At 47.0% G+C, this 14,015-nt stretch overlaps 1 protein-coding gene across 5 annotated transcripts in view; it reads right to left on the minus strand.

Annotated features, from left to right (window-relative positions):
- Window positions 1–14,015, minus strand: part of GRIK4 (glutamate ionotropic receptor kainate type subunit 4) — a 425,071-nt gene that overhangs the window by 173,178 nt on the left and 237,878 nt on the right. For 4 of the 5 annotated variants that reach the window (XM_025465200.3, XM_025465201.3, XM_035716732.2 and 1 more), the window contains one exon: window positions 2,012–2,176. The exons of the other annotated variant lie outside the window; for it this stretch is intronic. In XM_025465200.3, the coding sequence (XP_025320985.1) occupies window positions 2,012–2,176 (165 nt within the window). The remainder of the gene's footprint in view (window positions 1–2,011; window positions 2,177–14,015) is intronic. 5 annotated transcript variants of the gene reach the window in all.

Raw genomic sequence — 14,015 nt, forward strand, 5'->3', positions numbered from 1 at the left:
CAAAGAACCACTACAGACTGGACTAGGAGACTCACAAGGAGTTGTTGCCGGGATTTCTGATTTCATTCAGAAGATGCAGGGAAATTGGAATCTTACTTTCATTGAACTAGAACTTCATCCCTTTGCCAGCTGGGACTTCTAGTTGGTCCCTTGCTGAATCCCCATGGCCTAGAACCCAGGAGAACTGGCACTCACCACATATGTATCACCTGACCGACTGAATAAGTGAGTGACTGTTTCAGGCACCTGATCTTCCTCCATTCCCCCCTGGGGAGGAATCTATGTCCATAGATCCTGCTGGTCTTCCCAGTCCTCTTTTGTAGGGCATGAACCCACTCTTGGTCCCTAAACGTGGATGCTCTCTCCAAGGGTAGTCATCAGGCCATCTGGCCAACACTTGTGACTGGTGAGATCGGCTCTGAATTTCCAAGAAGATATGCCGGACCCATCAGATCCTCTACCTTGGAAATTCAGACCAAGAGATTCTGAGGGAAGTTGCTACTGATGTACATGCTGAAGAGAGACCACAGGCCACCTGATGGCAGGGACAGTGTCTACCTTGTTTTCTGCATTGTTCCCAATGCATGATATCCTGAGTCACACCTGAAATAGAGTAAATGCTCAATAAAAGTTGCCTGAATAAATAGACAGTAAATTGGGCCTATGTGGCCATATGGGACAGGCATGACAAATGAGCCAGGGAACTTGGCCAGCCAGAGAGGGAAGACCACAAGAGCCTCAAAGGAAACAGAGACAGAGCCACTGCCCTCCTTCCTTCCTGCTCTCTCTGGGTGCCACAGGACACCCTGCCTGTTGCACTTGGGCCAGAGTGATGTGTCTCTTCTCTTGCAGTACTAATGGCCCAGATCAGGGCACTGCTGCATCCACCCCCAGAAGACCAGCTGTCTCCCATATATGCCTCAGCAAGTTCTTTTGTTTTTGTGTTTTTACCATTGAGTATAACCAAAGGTTGAAACAGGTAACAAAGGGAGGAGATGGAACAGAGTCTTAGGTAAGAGATGTCATCACTTCTCTGGGCTAAGGGGCTCCTCTTCTTCCCTCTGCACAGGGTTGTTCACTGCCAGCTTGGCTCTGAGCCACTGGCCCATGACCGGGAAAAGCTCACCCTATAAAGTTGTCCAGGTAACCCCAGCAGGACACCAGAGAATTCCAGGGAGGTCTTGGTGGACTGAGTATGGCTTTGAGAGTGAGCACACGAGGGCAGGGTTCAGGACCTGCTCAGCCCGTGACTGGCTCTGGAGATGGGCAATTTGGTCATCGCCATTGAGCCTCAGCTTCTCTTATAAAGTGGGGACCAACACAATTAACTCTCAAGCTGGGAAAATTAAAAGCAGTGCCTGACACAGGGCAGGGGCTCCACACATGTGACTCGAGTGCCCCAGTGTGTATGTGTGTAAAGCATTGCAACTCACAGAGGATTCTGCTATGTTTTTAAGTCCTTCAAATCTCTTGACAACCTATAAAATTTGCAAAGTAGAGCCTAGCATTCCCATTCTACAGATGAAGAAATTGAGGTTAAATGGGATAAGTGATTTGCCCAAAGTCACCCACGGAGTGGTCAAACTCCATCCCAAGTCCCACAACACTGCTCCTGGCACAAAAAAAAGCAAGACAGGCAATCAGGTGTGCACTGACTAAGTGACCCCTGGGCTGGCCCTCTCTCTCTTCTCTTAATCACACATAAGGTTTCATTCATATTGTGTACAGTATGTCCAGGAGATGAAGAAGTCCACAGATGAAGGAATGAAGGAATGAATGAGTGGGTGAATGAATGAACGACTGAGTATCCTGTCTCAATTCTCCTCCATACATAGTTGGCAACAAAACCTAGGGATCTCCTCCAGACTGAGCCCTACAGGGCCTCCTACTGCATGTTTCTCTCCCTCTCTTGGGAATATCTAATCACAGGCCTGGAGAGGGGTACGGCTCATGTTATCAGCCCCTCCTGCCAGCAAGGAAAGCAGAGGGCAGCCCTGCCCATTCTACGTACTGGTTTCTGCGGTCTCGTACTCGCTGTCTCTGAGAAGCTCAAAGATGTCCACTTCGACCTTGGCCTTGCCCAGCCTCTCAGGAGCGCGGTTGATGCGGTTCTTGGCCAGGGTGATGGAGAGCCGCTCCCCTCTGCTGCACTCCATGGGGTCATCCAAGATAGCAGCTGTGGGCAGGCAACCACACGGAGACAGTTGGTACCCTCTCCTGTTCCCCTCCTTTCTCCACTCTCCCCCAGACTGCCACCTTCCTCTTCCGGGCAGCTCCCCTCCACCTCCTCCACCACCTCCACCCTGCCATCCTGGGAACTATTCCCAAAGCAAGTTCTCTCCATGCTACAGGTCTTGGTTTGTGGGCAGGTGCAACCATGATTTCTCATGTGCATATCTGGCCCAGGAACCCCCTGATGTCATGGCAGGGCCATCGGGGGTCTATGCATACGAGGTCCTGAGGCTTAGGCGTGGTGATATGCTTGGGGGTACACAGGCACACGTGTGCCAAGGAAGGGACATAGTAGCTATCCTTTGAAAATGGTAGTCTGGGCATTTGCAGAACTCTCCCTGAGACAAGAGAGGGTTAAGGGAGACCAGGCATGAGAGAGAAAGCCGTGGAAGATACTGCTGAATGCCAGCTCTCCAGGCTCTGACACTGATAAACCATGTCAGCCGGTGAGCCAGGCAATTTCTTTGAACTTCTTTTCCTCACTGAACATTAAGAACAGTGAGACAACCTCAGGGGCTTGGGGTGAGGATTCAGTAAGATAATGTATGTAAGTGACACATCACACAAATTTAATTGGCGTGACTTAATATGAATGGCTGGAGTGGTATAGTGTACCAAATGCCTCCAGAAGCAGCGTTAAGGGTAAGCGTTCTGGTAGCATAGAGACCTGCATTCAAATCCCAGCTCCACCCTGCACTGGCTAGAAGACCTCAGTTTCCTCACTTGTAAAATGGGGAAAGAGCCCCCACCCCTTGGAGCATTGTCAAGATGACCTGAATAGTCTGTGTGAGGTGCTGATTAGCACAGTACCTGACACACAGTAAACACTCAACAAATCTACCTCTGGATATCGTTCATTCTCCTCGTAGAGAAAGTTACAAGATTGAAATCTCTACAAAAACTTGCACATACATGATCATAGCAGCATTATTCAAAATAACTCAAAAGTGAAAAAAGTCCAAATGCACATCAACTGATGAATGAACGAGCAAAATGTGGTATATCTATAAATGGAATAGTATTCAGCAATAAAAAAGAATGAAGTACTTATAAGGCCACAACACTGATGAACCCTGAAAATATGGTGCTAAGTGAAATAAGCCAGATGCAAAATACTGCACATGGGATGATTCCATTTATATGAAATTTCCAGGACAGGTAAATCCACAGACACAGAAAGTAAATCAGTGGTTGCCTAGTGGCAGTGGTGGAAAAGCTACAATGAATGGAGGGTGACTGCTAATGCATACATGGTGTTTCTTTTGGGGGTGCTGAAAATGTTCTACAATTGATGATGGTGATAGATGCACAAGTCTGTGAATATACTAAAAAGCATTGACTTACATACTTTACATGCGTGAATCATATGGTGTATGAATTATATTATAATAAAGCTCTTACAGGGGGAAAAAAAGAAGAAATGAAGAAATATCAACCTTATCTTTCAGAGGTTGAAGGCTCAGAAAAGCAACATGGGGAATCAAGCAAAATAGGTTTCACCGACACGTGGCCCTTGAATTTCTGCGGCTGGCATGGACAGAAGAAACCCAGGTCCCATGCTGTCTTTTCTGTACACTGCTCCTATACCTACTGTGACCCATTTTCCAAACCAAAAACCAGGACACAGAATATTACAAAGCCTTTTTTTTTTCTGATGTGTGGATGTGTTTATATGCATAGCCTGTTGAACAATAAAAATTAGATTTCATTGACACTGGGTGGGCCATACATTGGGCAACTGAAGCGCATCCCAAGAGCTAGCCATTAAAGCAGGTTTCTGTAAATTAGGTAGCAAAGTCCTCACACGCCTGTTGTGATCACCACTTGCAAGAGCGGCCAATGCGCTATAAACGTGTAATTGAAGAGCCAGAGGACACCCGAAACACCTACCTCGGTGACCTCAGGAAAGCAAGACCAGAATGGGAATGTTACTCAGGAAGCAGAAACCTAAACAATTATACTGTGCTGTCCCAGGAGGAAGACTCTGGGAAGAGAAAGGAAGAAGGGCAGCAGAGAGGAAGGCTGCATGGAGGTCCCTAGGCCCGTGCCAGCTTCAACCAGCATACCTCTACACCCATCAGTTTTGGGTACTGGGATTCCACATAAGACTTGATATGGAAAAAAATATTTCATGGTTAAAAATATAATAGAAATCATTAGTCTAGCCCTAAAGCATAGAAAAGAGACATTGGCATGGCCATCACACACAAATCATGGGAAAGAGGAATGGGATCCCTGGTACGTAAGCTTTATGTGAATAGACACACACTTACTCAGTGACCACAGTAGCGTAAATGCTTAGTGGACACAGTCTCACTTAAGCTCTGCAACAACTAGCGTGTTCTTGGGTTATCCTTGCTTGGAGATGGGAGAATGGTCACAGAGGTCAAGGGACCTGCTCACGTTCACAAGGTTGGTAAGTGGGAGAGGTAGAAGGTGACTCCAGGTCAGCCTCACGCAGACCATGTACCTGGAACCAAGGCTCATCTTCCTTCCAATGAACCTTGTCTTCGTTGGATTTGCTGCTAAGAAAGGGGTGTACTAAGTAGGTGTGTCTTAGCTCAGGCTGCTGCCACAAAATACCATAGCCTGGGGGGCTTATACAGCAAACACTCACTTCTCACCATTCTGGAGGTGGGGCACTGAAAGCAGGGTGCTAGCATTGTTGGGTTCTTCAAGGGGCCTGCTTTCCTGGTTTGCAGACACCTGCCTCCTCACACGGTCCTCATATGGCGGAGAGAAAAGGACAACATTCTCTGGACTCTTCTTATAAGAGCACTGATCCTATCATGGAGGTCCCACCACCCTCATGACTTTGCCCAAGGTCCCACCTCCTAATGCCATCATACTGGGAGGGGGGTAGGATTTCAACATGTGCATTTGGGGAGGGCACAATGCAATCCACAGCTGTAGGTCACATGAGCTTTCCAGTCCCCAAAGAGAAAGAAAGTCTCACCAAGGCAAATCGACTATGAAATACTAACAGGCAGGACCCTGGTCCTCTGGAAATTCCCCTAGCTAATGCTCCCAACTCCTACAAGATTTCTAGATGGGGGGCATCTTTCTCTTCAGGCCATATGACCTTTAAATATTAGAAAATCACCTTTTTTTTTAAGAAAATCACTTGTAATAAAATAATTAATAAATTAATCTCTTAGAAAATGCCCACATCCCCTGTAAATCTAGGAAGGAACTCAAGCTCCTGAGTTGACAGGGCTGTTCATGGTATAGACACCAGACTTAGCTCTGTCCCATCAGTATACAAAGGGCACGATCACACCTATACCAGGAGGCAACACACACCCAACAGTTTGTTCTAGGGCTGTGTGTTCTCTTCTTCTTGAACAGTACATGTTCACAGTGTGAGCTACTGACTGAATATGTCCCCTTCCTCCCAATTCACATGTTGTAACTTTAACCCCCAATATGACTCCATTTAGAGATAGGACCTTTAAGATGTAATTAAAGTGACATGAAGTCATAAGAGTGAGGCCTCGATCTGATAGCATGAGGGTCCTTATGAGAGATGCCAGAGAGAGCTCTCTATTTCTCTCCCACCATGTGAGGACACAGCAAGAGGGCAATCCAGGAAGCAGGCTCTCACCAGAAACTGACCCTGCTGGCACCTTGATCATGGACTTCCAGCCTTCCAGAATTGGGAGAAATAAATGTCTGTTGCTCATGCCACCCAGTCTGTGATATTTTGTTATGGCAGCCCAAGCCGACAAAGATAATGTGCCAATACAAACCCAGATGTACAGGACACCAGCCAGCCATGGAACACCATATAATCAACTCACAGAGCATCCTCGGACATACTCTGAGACAGAGGGATCATGACCAGGTGGGGAATAGGGGATGTGGGGATTTTATGTTAAGGGGCACATGAGGTTCCCTGAGTATCTCCTTCTTCTTCGCCTTCCCATAGGGTCCCAGGAAGGACTCTGCACTCCACCCAACTTCTCTGCCATTCTGGGTATTGCTTTTCATCAGGTTTTAGGTTTTAGACAATGATTAACTCCCGTCTGGGAACAGCCTCAACTGGGTGGTTAGTTGGCATCAAACATATTGGGATCAGAATAATTAGGATGACAACAGGAACTCTGATTCTGGGTCTCTGGACACAAAGGATGAGGTGCCAGCTCAGGCTCTCTTAGGACACCAGAAGAACATGTGCCCGACAGGCATTTTCCAAGAGCATGCTTGCTGTTTGGTGGTCCCCAGTGAGGGGCCCCGTGCATGGAGAGCAGGGTGCTCAGGGCTAAGTGTGCAGCTGATGCTCCTGGCCCCAGGCTCTGTCCCCCATGCCTGGCTCTTGGGCTGGGCCAGGATGCTCAGAGCTCCCAGCCACTGCCTAATGAGGAACAATATCATCTAGCACATCCTCCATCCCCGGGGACTACTCTGCAGAGATGTCAACTAGTAGACACGGTAAGGCCAGGAGGTCCGGGGTACAGTAAGGCCAAGGCTCAGATGGAGACGTGCAATCAGGGAGAGTCTTCTAGCTGTGGGGACTCTGCACAGTGACTCTTCCACCGCATGTACTCAACATGCCTCTCATGCCCAGGGAGCTGGTGACCCACATTGACATTGGGCCTTTCTCCCCACAAGCCAACAGCTTTACCTCTGGCCAGCTCTGAGTTCTAAGGCTTATGCCAAGGAAAGGGCAGCTTCTTGACCCTGTGCCCACCTCCACCCCGAGGTCTTCTCCATGTTCTGGGCCCAGGTCTATGTCTACTCGGGACAGGATGCCTCCTTGGGCCCGGCAGGCCTGGCTCTGCCCACCTTAATCCTTTCTAGCTCACCCAGTGAGTATGGCCATGATTATCACCCACCTGCTCAAAGTCCTCAGGCCTCCCCATTATCCAAGGGTTGGTCCCATCTGAGTCTCTAGGATGGCACCTGGCCCTCTGTGGTCTGGCTTCCACATACCTAAACTTTTAGCTGCAGCACCCCTCCTACCCCTACAGTGACAGCACCCCCATGTTAGGACCAGGGCTGGCTTTACCTTCAGTTCTCCATGCCTCTGCTGACACTAACCCTGTCCCTGTTCCCTCTTTCCTTATAAGGACTCTTCTTCTTCCCCCTCAGACTCATCTCTTCCAAGAAGCCCTCCCAATTGCCCCAGCCCAATGTTCTCCTTAGATTTCCTGAGAGACCACTCACTGCCTTGGAAGGGTGCTTACTTTACATCTTTCTATAACTTCCCTCAATTAGCTTGAACCTGAAAGCTCAAAGTGATCTATCTCTCCTTCCTTTGAAATGCCCTGGTTCCCCATCCCAAATTAATTCCTTCTTCCTTAAAACTCCCACAGAAATTTCTCTGTACCTTTCATTAGACACTAATCACTTTTGACTTTTTTATTATGCCTATCTGTTTATCCGTCTTTTCTCCTCGAGGCAGCCGGTTCCTTGAGGGTGAGGGCCACGGCTGATTCATCTCTGTACCTGCACAATTCCAGACACGCATGCAAGTAGGCCCTTAATGAATGGTTATTGAGTGAAAGAATAATGTGACATGGTGCAGAAGCATTAGGTATTGCTCAGACCAAGGGCGGTCCCTCTGAACCAGTGCTGCAGGGTGCAGGGCATGTGGGGGTGCCTCTAGGGCACCCAGGGGCTGGCAGTTCTATTCTCTGCTCACCTGGGTAAGCTGGCACAGGGCTTGCCCTCCCTTTGCAAATCCTCAACAGCCTGCAAGTGACCCCTCAGGTTGGAAAATCAGCTTCCCTTAATCCTTTGGGTCTTTCAGAATCTCCCTCCTGAAGATTTCCAAGCACTTTGATAACTCTTATCTCTTAAAGGGGGGAATAAAGAGGTTTTACGGGAGAGTCTTTATAGGCAGTATCTATAACACTGCCCTTCAGCTGCTCAGCTCACCCCCATTAGAGCCCTGTCCTAACAAGAAAAGATGGTTGGAGTCTCCAGGGAGCCAGTCGGCTTTGCTCCCAGCCACAGCCCCAGAGTCACCGTTCACCTGGCACCAGCTTCCTCTGCTCACCTCTGACCTCTCACCTCCCTTTGTTTACCCCTGACCCCTGTAAATCCCTGTCATCTCTTGTGCTGGAGGAAGCCACACCACTGTGCAGGCCACTCCACCACAAACCCACACCCTTTCTGCACACTTGGGATGCAACACTGGACCGCCATCTGCCCTTGGTCTTGCCTGGCCAGCTCTAGCTCACATTCCAGACTGTGTATGGTTGCTGGAGCTGCCATCACAAAGTAGGGCAGACTAAGGGCACTTAGACAACAGATTTATTTTCTCACAGTTCTGGAAGCTAGGAGTCAGAGATCAAGGCGTGGGCAGGGTTGGTTTCTTCTGAGGCCTCCCTCCTCGGTTCTCCCTCGTCCTCACATTCTCCTCCCTTTGCTCGCGGCTGTACCCTAATCTCCTCTTCTTAGGAGGACACCGGTCTTACTGGATTAGGACCCACCCTAATAACTTCATTTTAATTTAATTACCTTGTCAAAGGCACTATCTCCAATGCAGTCTTATTCTGAGGTGCCGGGAGTTGACTTTAACATATGAACGGGGGGGTGGACCCAAGTCAGCCCATCATCTGGATTTTCACCTCTAACCAACGCCCAGCTCTCGCCCCCTCTCTTCATTCACAGAGAGGTTAATTGGAGCCCATTTGCAGGGAACTGCCTCCTCTCTGTGCCTCTGCCTCTTTTTTTTTTTTTTTTTAATTTAAGTGTATGTATGTAATCTCTACATCCAACAAGGGGCTCGCACTCATGACCCCAGGATCAAGAGTCACATGTTCTTCCCAATGAGCCTGCCAGGTGCTCCTTTCCAACAGGCTCAGATCATGAGGCCCTCTACACCTGGCTCTCCTCTCCTGACACCCTTGCCTCACCACCACACTTCCCTTTTTTCCTTTTACCTTCTGTCTCATCCCCAGACCAGCTCATTCCCCTTTGCTAGAATGTGCTCAGGGGACCCTCCGCTGACCTCAATCTCGATGTACAGCCCTCCAGCTCTCCCTTCCATCTTACCTTCAATTCAAACCAAACTTCTCAAGCGATTGCTCAACATTTTGCTGGCTTCACTTCACTTCATATCCCCTTGGACCACTGTAATCTGCCTGCCACCCGCACGAGCCCGCTCAAGACTGTATGCACAAAGTCACCGACAAGAACCACTGTTGCAAAGTGGATTCTCTAATTATATCACTAGCTGGCATTATTGTTCGTTCTCTGCAAGGTGCCGTTCCAAGAACATCATATGTGCTGTTCCACTTAGCCCTCACACAATCCTACAATGCACTTTTCCCATTTTACAGGTGAGAAAAACCAAGAAAGAGGCAGGGTGAGCAACTTGCCCAAGAGCACAGAGCACTCAATGGCAGCCTGGGTCTGGAGACTGCCAGACCACTTGGTTAAGCCACCTCGTGGTTTCTTCTGAACCTGAGAGTCCTGAGTGTTCGAGTCCTGAGTCTTTTGCCTGAGACCCTCAATTTCTGTGACTTCCATGACCCACGAAGCCCCTGGGGTTTTCCTCCTGCTTCTCTGGCCAATCCATCAAGGTCCGCTGTCTCCTGCTGAGCCTTTAACACTGGTGAGCTCCCAGGCTCTGACTCACTCCCAGACGTTTCCTAAGTGATCTTGCTCACAGCCCCCTCCAGGGGCACACTTCCCCTCTGTCCACCTGCCTGCCGACATCTCCATGTAAACGTCTGATAAGCGTCTCAGATTTCTTAAGACCCAAAGCAAACTCACCTTCTTTCCACTTACATTCTTCCTGAATTTAGCTAGTGATGGCACCAGCCACCCAGGCACCATGGCCTCACCTCAATCCCTCACCTCCAATGGCTCTGGCTTTGCCCCTTATTATTTTCCAGATCTGTCCCCGTCTCTCTCTCTATCTCAACACCATCGCCCAAGTTCAGTCTTTTCATCCCCTCCTACCCAACAGCACCCTCTTGACTCTCACCTGGTTTTCCCACTAAACCACCTGGCCCCCACCTGGGAGTCCTGAGTCACACCCACACACAGCTGTCAGTCACTTCAAGGCGCAAAGTCCTACTTTTAGCTTTTGGTCTCAAAATAAATGGAATTCCTTGGTGTGGCAGGCAAGACCTGGCTCTCTCTCTTTCTCAAACCTTATGTTCTGCTTCTCTGCTCATCCCTCTCCACTCTAGAAATACCAAACTACCACAGCACCCCCTAAACACACACACGTGTGCGTGCATGCACATACATGCTGTTGCGACCCTATGCACTTTTACTCATGCTCCTCCTTCTGCCTTCCCATCTTTGCTCACTGACCACCCTCATTCAGAATGAGTCCTTGACCCAGGCCGCCCCTCCTTCTGGAAGCTTCTTCTGAACGCAGAAGTCAATCAAGGGCCCCAAGTATGTATAGCCATAGAATCCCACGCATACTCTATTTCAATGATCAGCTTCATCCTTAACTTCCGCTCTTCAATCTTTTCTATCCCCAGTGCCTGGCACCCTGCCTGACAACAGGAGGCACTCTGTAAATGTTTGAGCCAAATTTGTCTTGGCTTTTGAGGGATGTTATGCCAACTTCTATTCCTTCCTTCAAAATTACTATTCTGACCCATTTGTATATGGCCAGCTGATTTTGACAAAAGCACAGTTTAAAAAAATAATATTTTCAACAAATTGCACTGGAACAGTTGGATATCCATACATTAAAAATAAAAAAGAACTTCCAACCCTGTCTTGCACCATACATAAACATTAACACAAAATAGATCGTAGACCTAAATGTAAAACCTAACATTATAAAACTTCTAGAAGAAAATCTTTGCGGCTTTTAGAAAAGATTTCTTAGACATGACACCAAGAACAAAATCCATAAAATAAAAAATAGATAAAGTGGACTTTATCAAAATTAAAACTGTCTGCTCTTCAAAAGACACCATGAATAGAACAAAAAGACAAGCCAGAGGCTGGGAGAAAATATTATACACAAAGCTTATACCTGATGAAGGAGTTGTATCTAGAATATGCAAAGAACTCTCAAAACTTGATAATAAGAAATCAAACAATCCAACTTTTTAAGACTGTTTTTAAAAGTAATTTCTACACCCAAAATAGGGCTTGAACTCACAACCCTGAGATCAAGAGTCACACGCTCCACTGACTGAGCCAGCCAGGTACCATCCCCACCCCCAAGCAATCCAATTCTTTAAAAATATGCAAAATAAATTTGAATACACACTTCACCAAAGAAGTTACATGGGTGGCAAATAAACACATGAAAATATGCTCCACATCATAAGTCACTGGAGAAATACAAATTAAAACTATAAGGAGATCTCACCATAAACCTACTAGAATGGCCAAAATTGAAAAGGTCCACCACACCAAGCTGGCGAGGATATGAAAGACCTGGAACTTTCAGACACTATCGGTGGGAACGTAAAATGGAATAACCACTTGGAGAACAGTTTGGTCACTTCTTAAGAAGTTAAACATCCCCCTACCACAGGATACAGCCATTCTATTCCTAGGCATTTACCCAAAAGAAAGGAAAACATAGGTCTACTCAGAAATTTGTACATAAATGTTCATAGCAACTTGCTCTGTGATAGTCAAAGACTAGAAACAACCATCAATAAAGGAGTGAATGAACAAGCTGTGGGATAGCCATACAACAAAATACTACTAAGTTTAAAATGTAATTTAAGAAGTCAGACAAAAAGACTATAACTTTATGATTCCATGTATATACATGTCCAGAAAATACAAAACAGTCTGTAGTGACAGAAAGCTGATGAGTAGTTGCCTGGGGATGGGTTAACACAGGAGGGAGCAAAAAAGGGAATTAGAGTGGCACCAAGGTACTTCTCTTGGGTGATGAAAAATTTTATTATCTTGACTGGTGATGGTATAATGGGTATACACATGGCAAAACTTATCAAATTGTATACTTCAAAATATAGGCAGTTTATTGCATGCAAATTATACCTCAATTAAAAAAAATGCTTTGGTGAGAAAAATATTACTATTCTAGCTCCTTCCTACCTTCTCCTCTCTCAGCAAATGAGACATTTAAACTCCGTGACCTATACCTACTGCCTCCAATTCCTCTGCATCTTCTCCATCCCGAGCCTCTGCCATCTCTGAATTCACTAAAGTTCTCCTTCCTTACAAATCCAAAGGTCTTTCTGTGTTTTTTATTTTAGGGTTTTGAGGCTCTGAGTCACATGTGACAGGAGGCTTTTCCTGGGTTGTCTTGTTTTAACATCCCTGATACAACACTAGGTTGATTTTCATTCTGATCACCTTTGCCCCAACTCCCTTCGTGCTCCAGTTCCTTCTTCTCTTTGATATAACTCTAGTTGGCAGTGTTCCCCAAAATTCACACTCTGGATTCAGTCCTCAGTCCACCTTTTTTTTTTTTTTATTGTATACTATCTTCCTTGAATAATTCATTCTCAACTATCAGCTCTATGTAGATAATTCCAAAACGCCTATCCCCAGCTCCACTTCCCCATCCACGCACCAGACTTCTATTTCTGGTTGCTAGAGAGAAATGTTCCCTTGGAGGTCCTTCCAAACCCCATGTCCCAAATGTAACCCATTATCTTTTCATAAAATGGGGGGGCTTTTTTTGCCTTCCAGTTTCAACTAATGGCCCGTCTTCCCCACAGGATCCATGGAAGAGCTGTCCTGCGCTCTCCCCAGCCCTCTGCCACTCCACCTGCTGAGTCGTTGAGGACCACTGAGCAATGTGCCCCCATCCCCTGCTCTCTCTCTGCTCCCACTGCCACCATCCCTGCCTCTCTCCTGCAACATCCCTAACCTGTTTCCTGCCTCTGAGCTCTCCTGTGCAAACCCAGCTTCTCCATGTTGCAGATTCACCTTCCTGGCACCCACATCCTCCACAATCTGGTACCACATGTCCTTCCAGGTTTATATTATACCAAATTCTTTGACCACTTAGCTACATCTAGGTATCCCTGCTGAACACCTAGTAGAGCATATCACGTTGCCCTCTCTTTCTTAAGGTGGCCTCTTCTTCCTGGAAAGCACTCAGCTTTTCTTGACCCATATCCCACCTAAATTATTCTCAAGTTCATTCCTGCCCTGACCTGGACATGCGCTGGACCACTCCAGCCCACACTGAATCTGCCCTCTCCAAATCCTTCAAAGCACTCATGGTCTGTGCCAGTCATTTAGTACTTAATCTTGTGCTTTGTAATGGATACAGGCAATGCATTCATCCAAGTGGATGGGAATCATTCCTTTATTTATTAATTCATCAAATACCTATTAAAACATTTATCTTAACCAAGGCACTATGTACACAGAGAAGGAAAAGATGTTTCTCTGCTTTCAAAGTGTCCAGAGGAGGATGCAACCATAAAATGGAATAGCCACAACCCAATATGGTATGTGATATGATAAAACCCTATTATGATCCCTCCATAAGCCATCCAGGTGCCCATGGTGCTGGGAAATAGCAGAAGACTAGGCATGGGTCTTTGGCTCTCAAAGACATTTCCAGGGAGGGGTGGAGACAGTAAATGGTTTAGTAGAGAAAAATTAAAGAGCTCCCAGGAAGAGCTCTTCCGAGTAGTGGAGAGAAGTTGTTGGGAAGGCTTCATGCGTTTATCTAATGCACACAAGTGTCCAGTGCCTACTGCCTACCGGGTACAGCACCAGGCTTCACAGAAGAGGCAATCTTGAAGTAGGCCCATGAGCTCCCCAGGGAGGCAGAGAAAGGAAGTGCATTCCAGTGTGCAGAGCCCCCAAAACTGACTCGTTCAGAGTGTGTGAAGGGCCCAAGTACGGGTAGGAGA

Source organism: Canis lupus, chromosome 5, assembly GCF_003254725.2.
Source record: "Canis lupus dingo isolate Sandy chromosome 5, ASM325472v2, whole genome shotgun sequence".
NCBI lineage: Eukaryota > Metazoa > Chordata > Mammalia > Carnivora > Canidae > Canis > Canis lupus.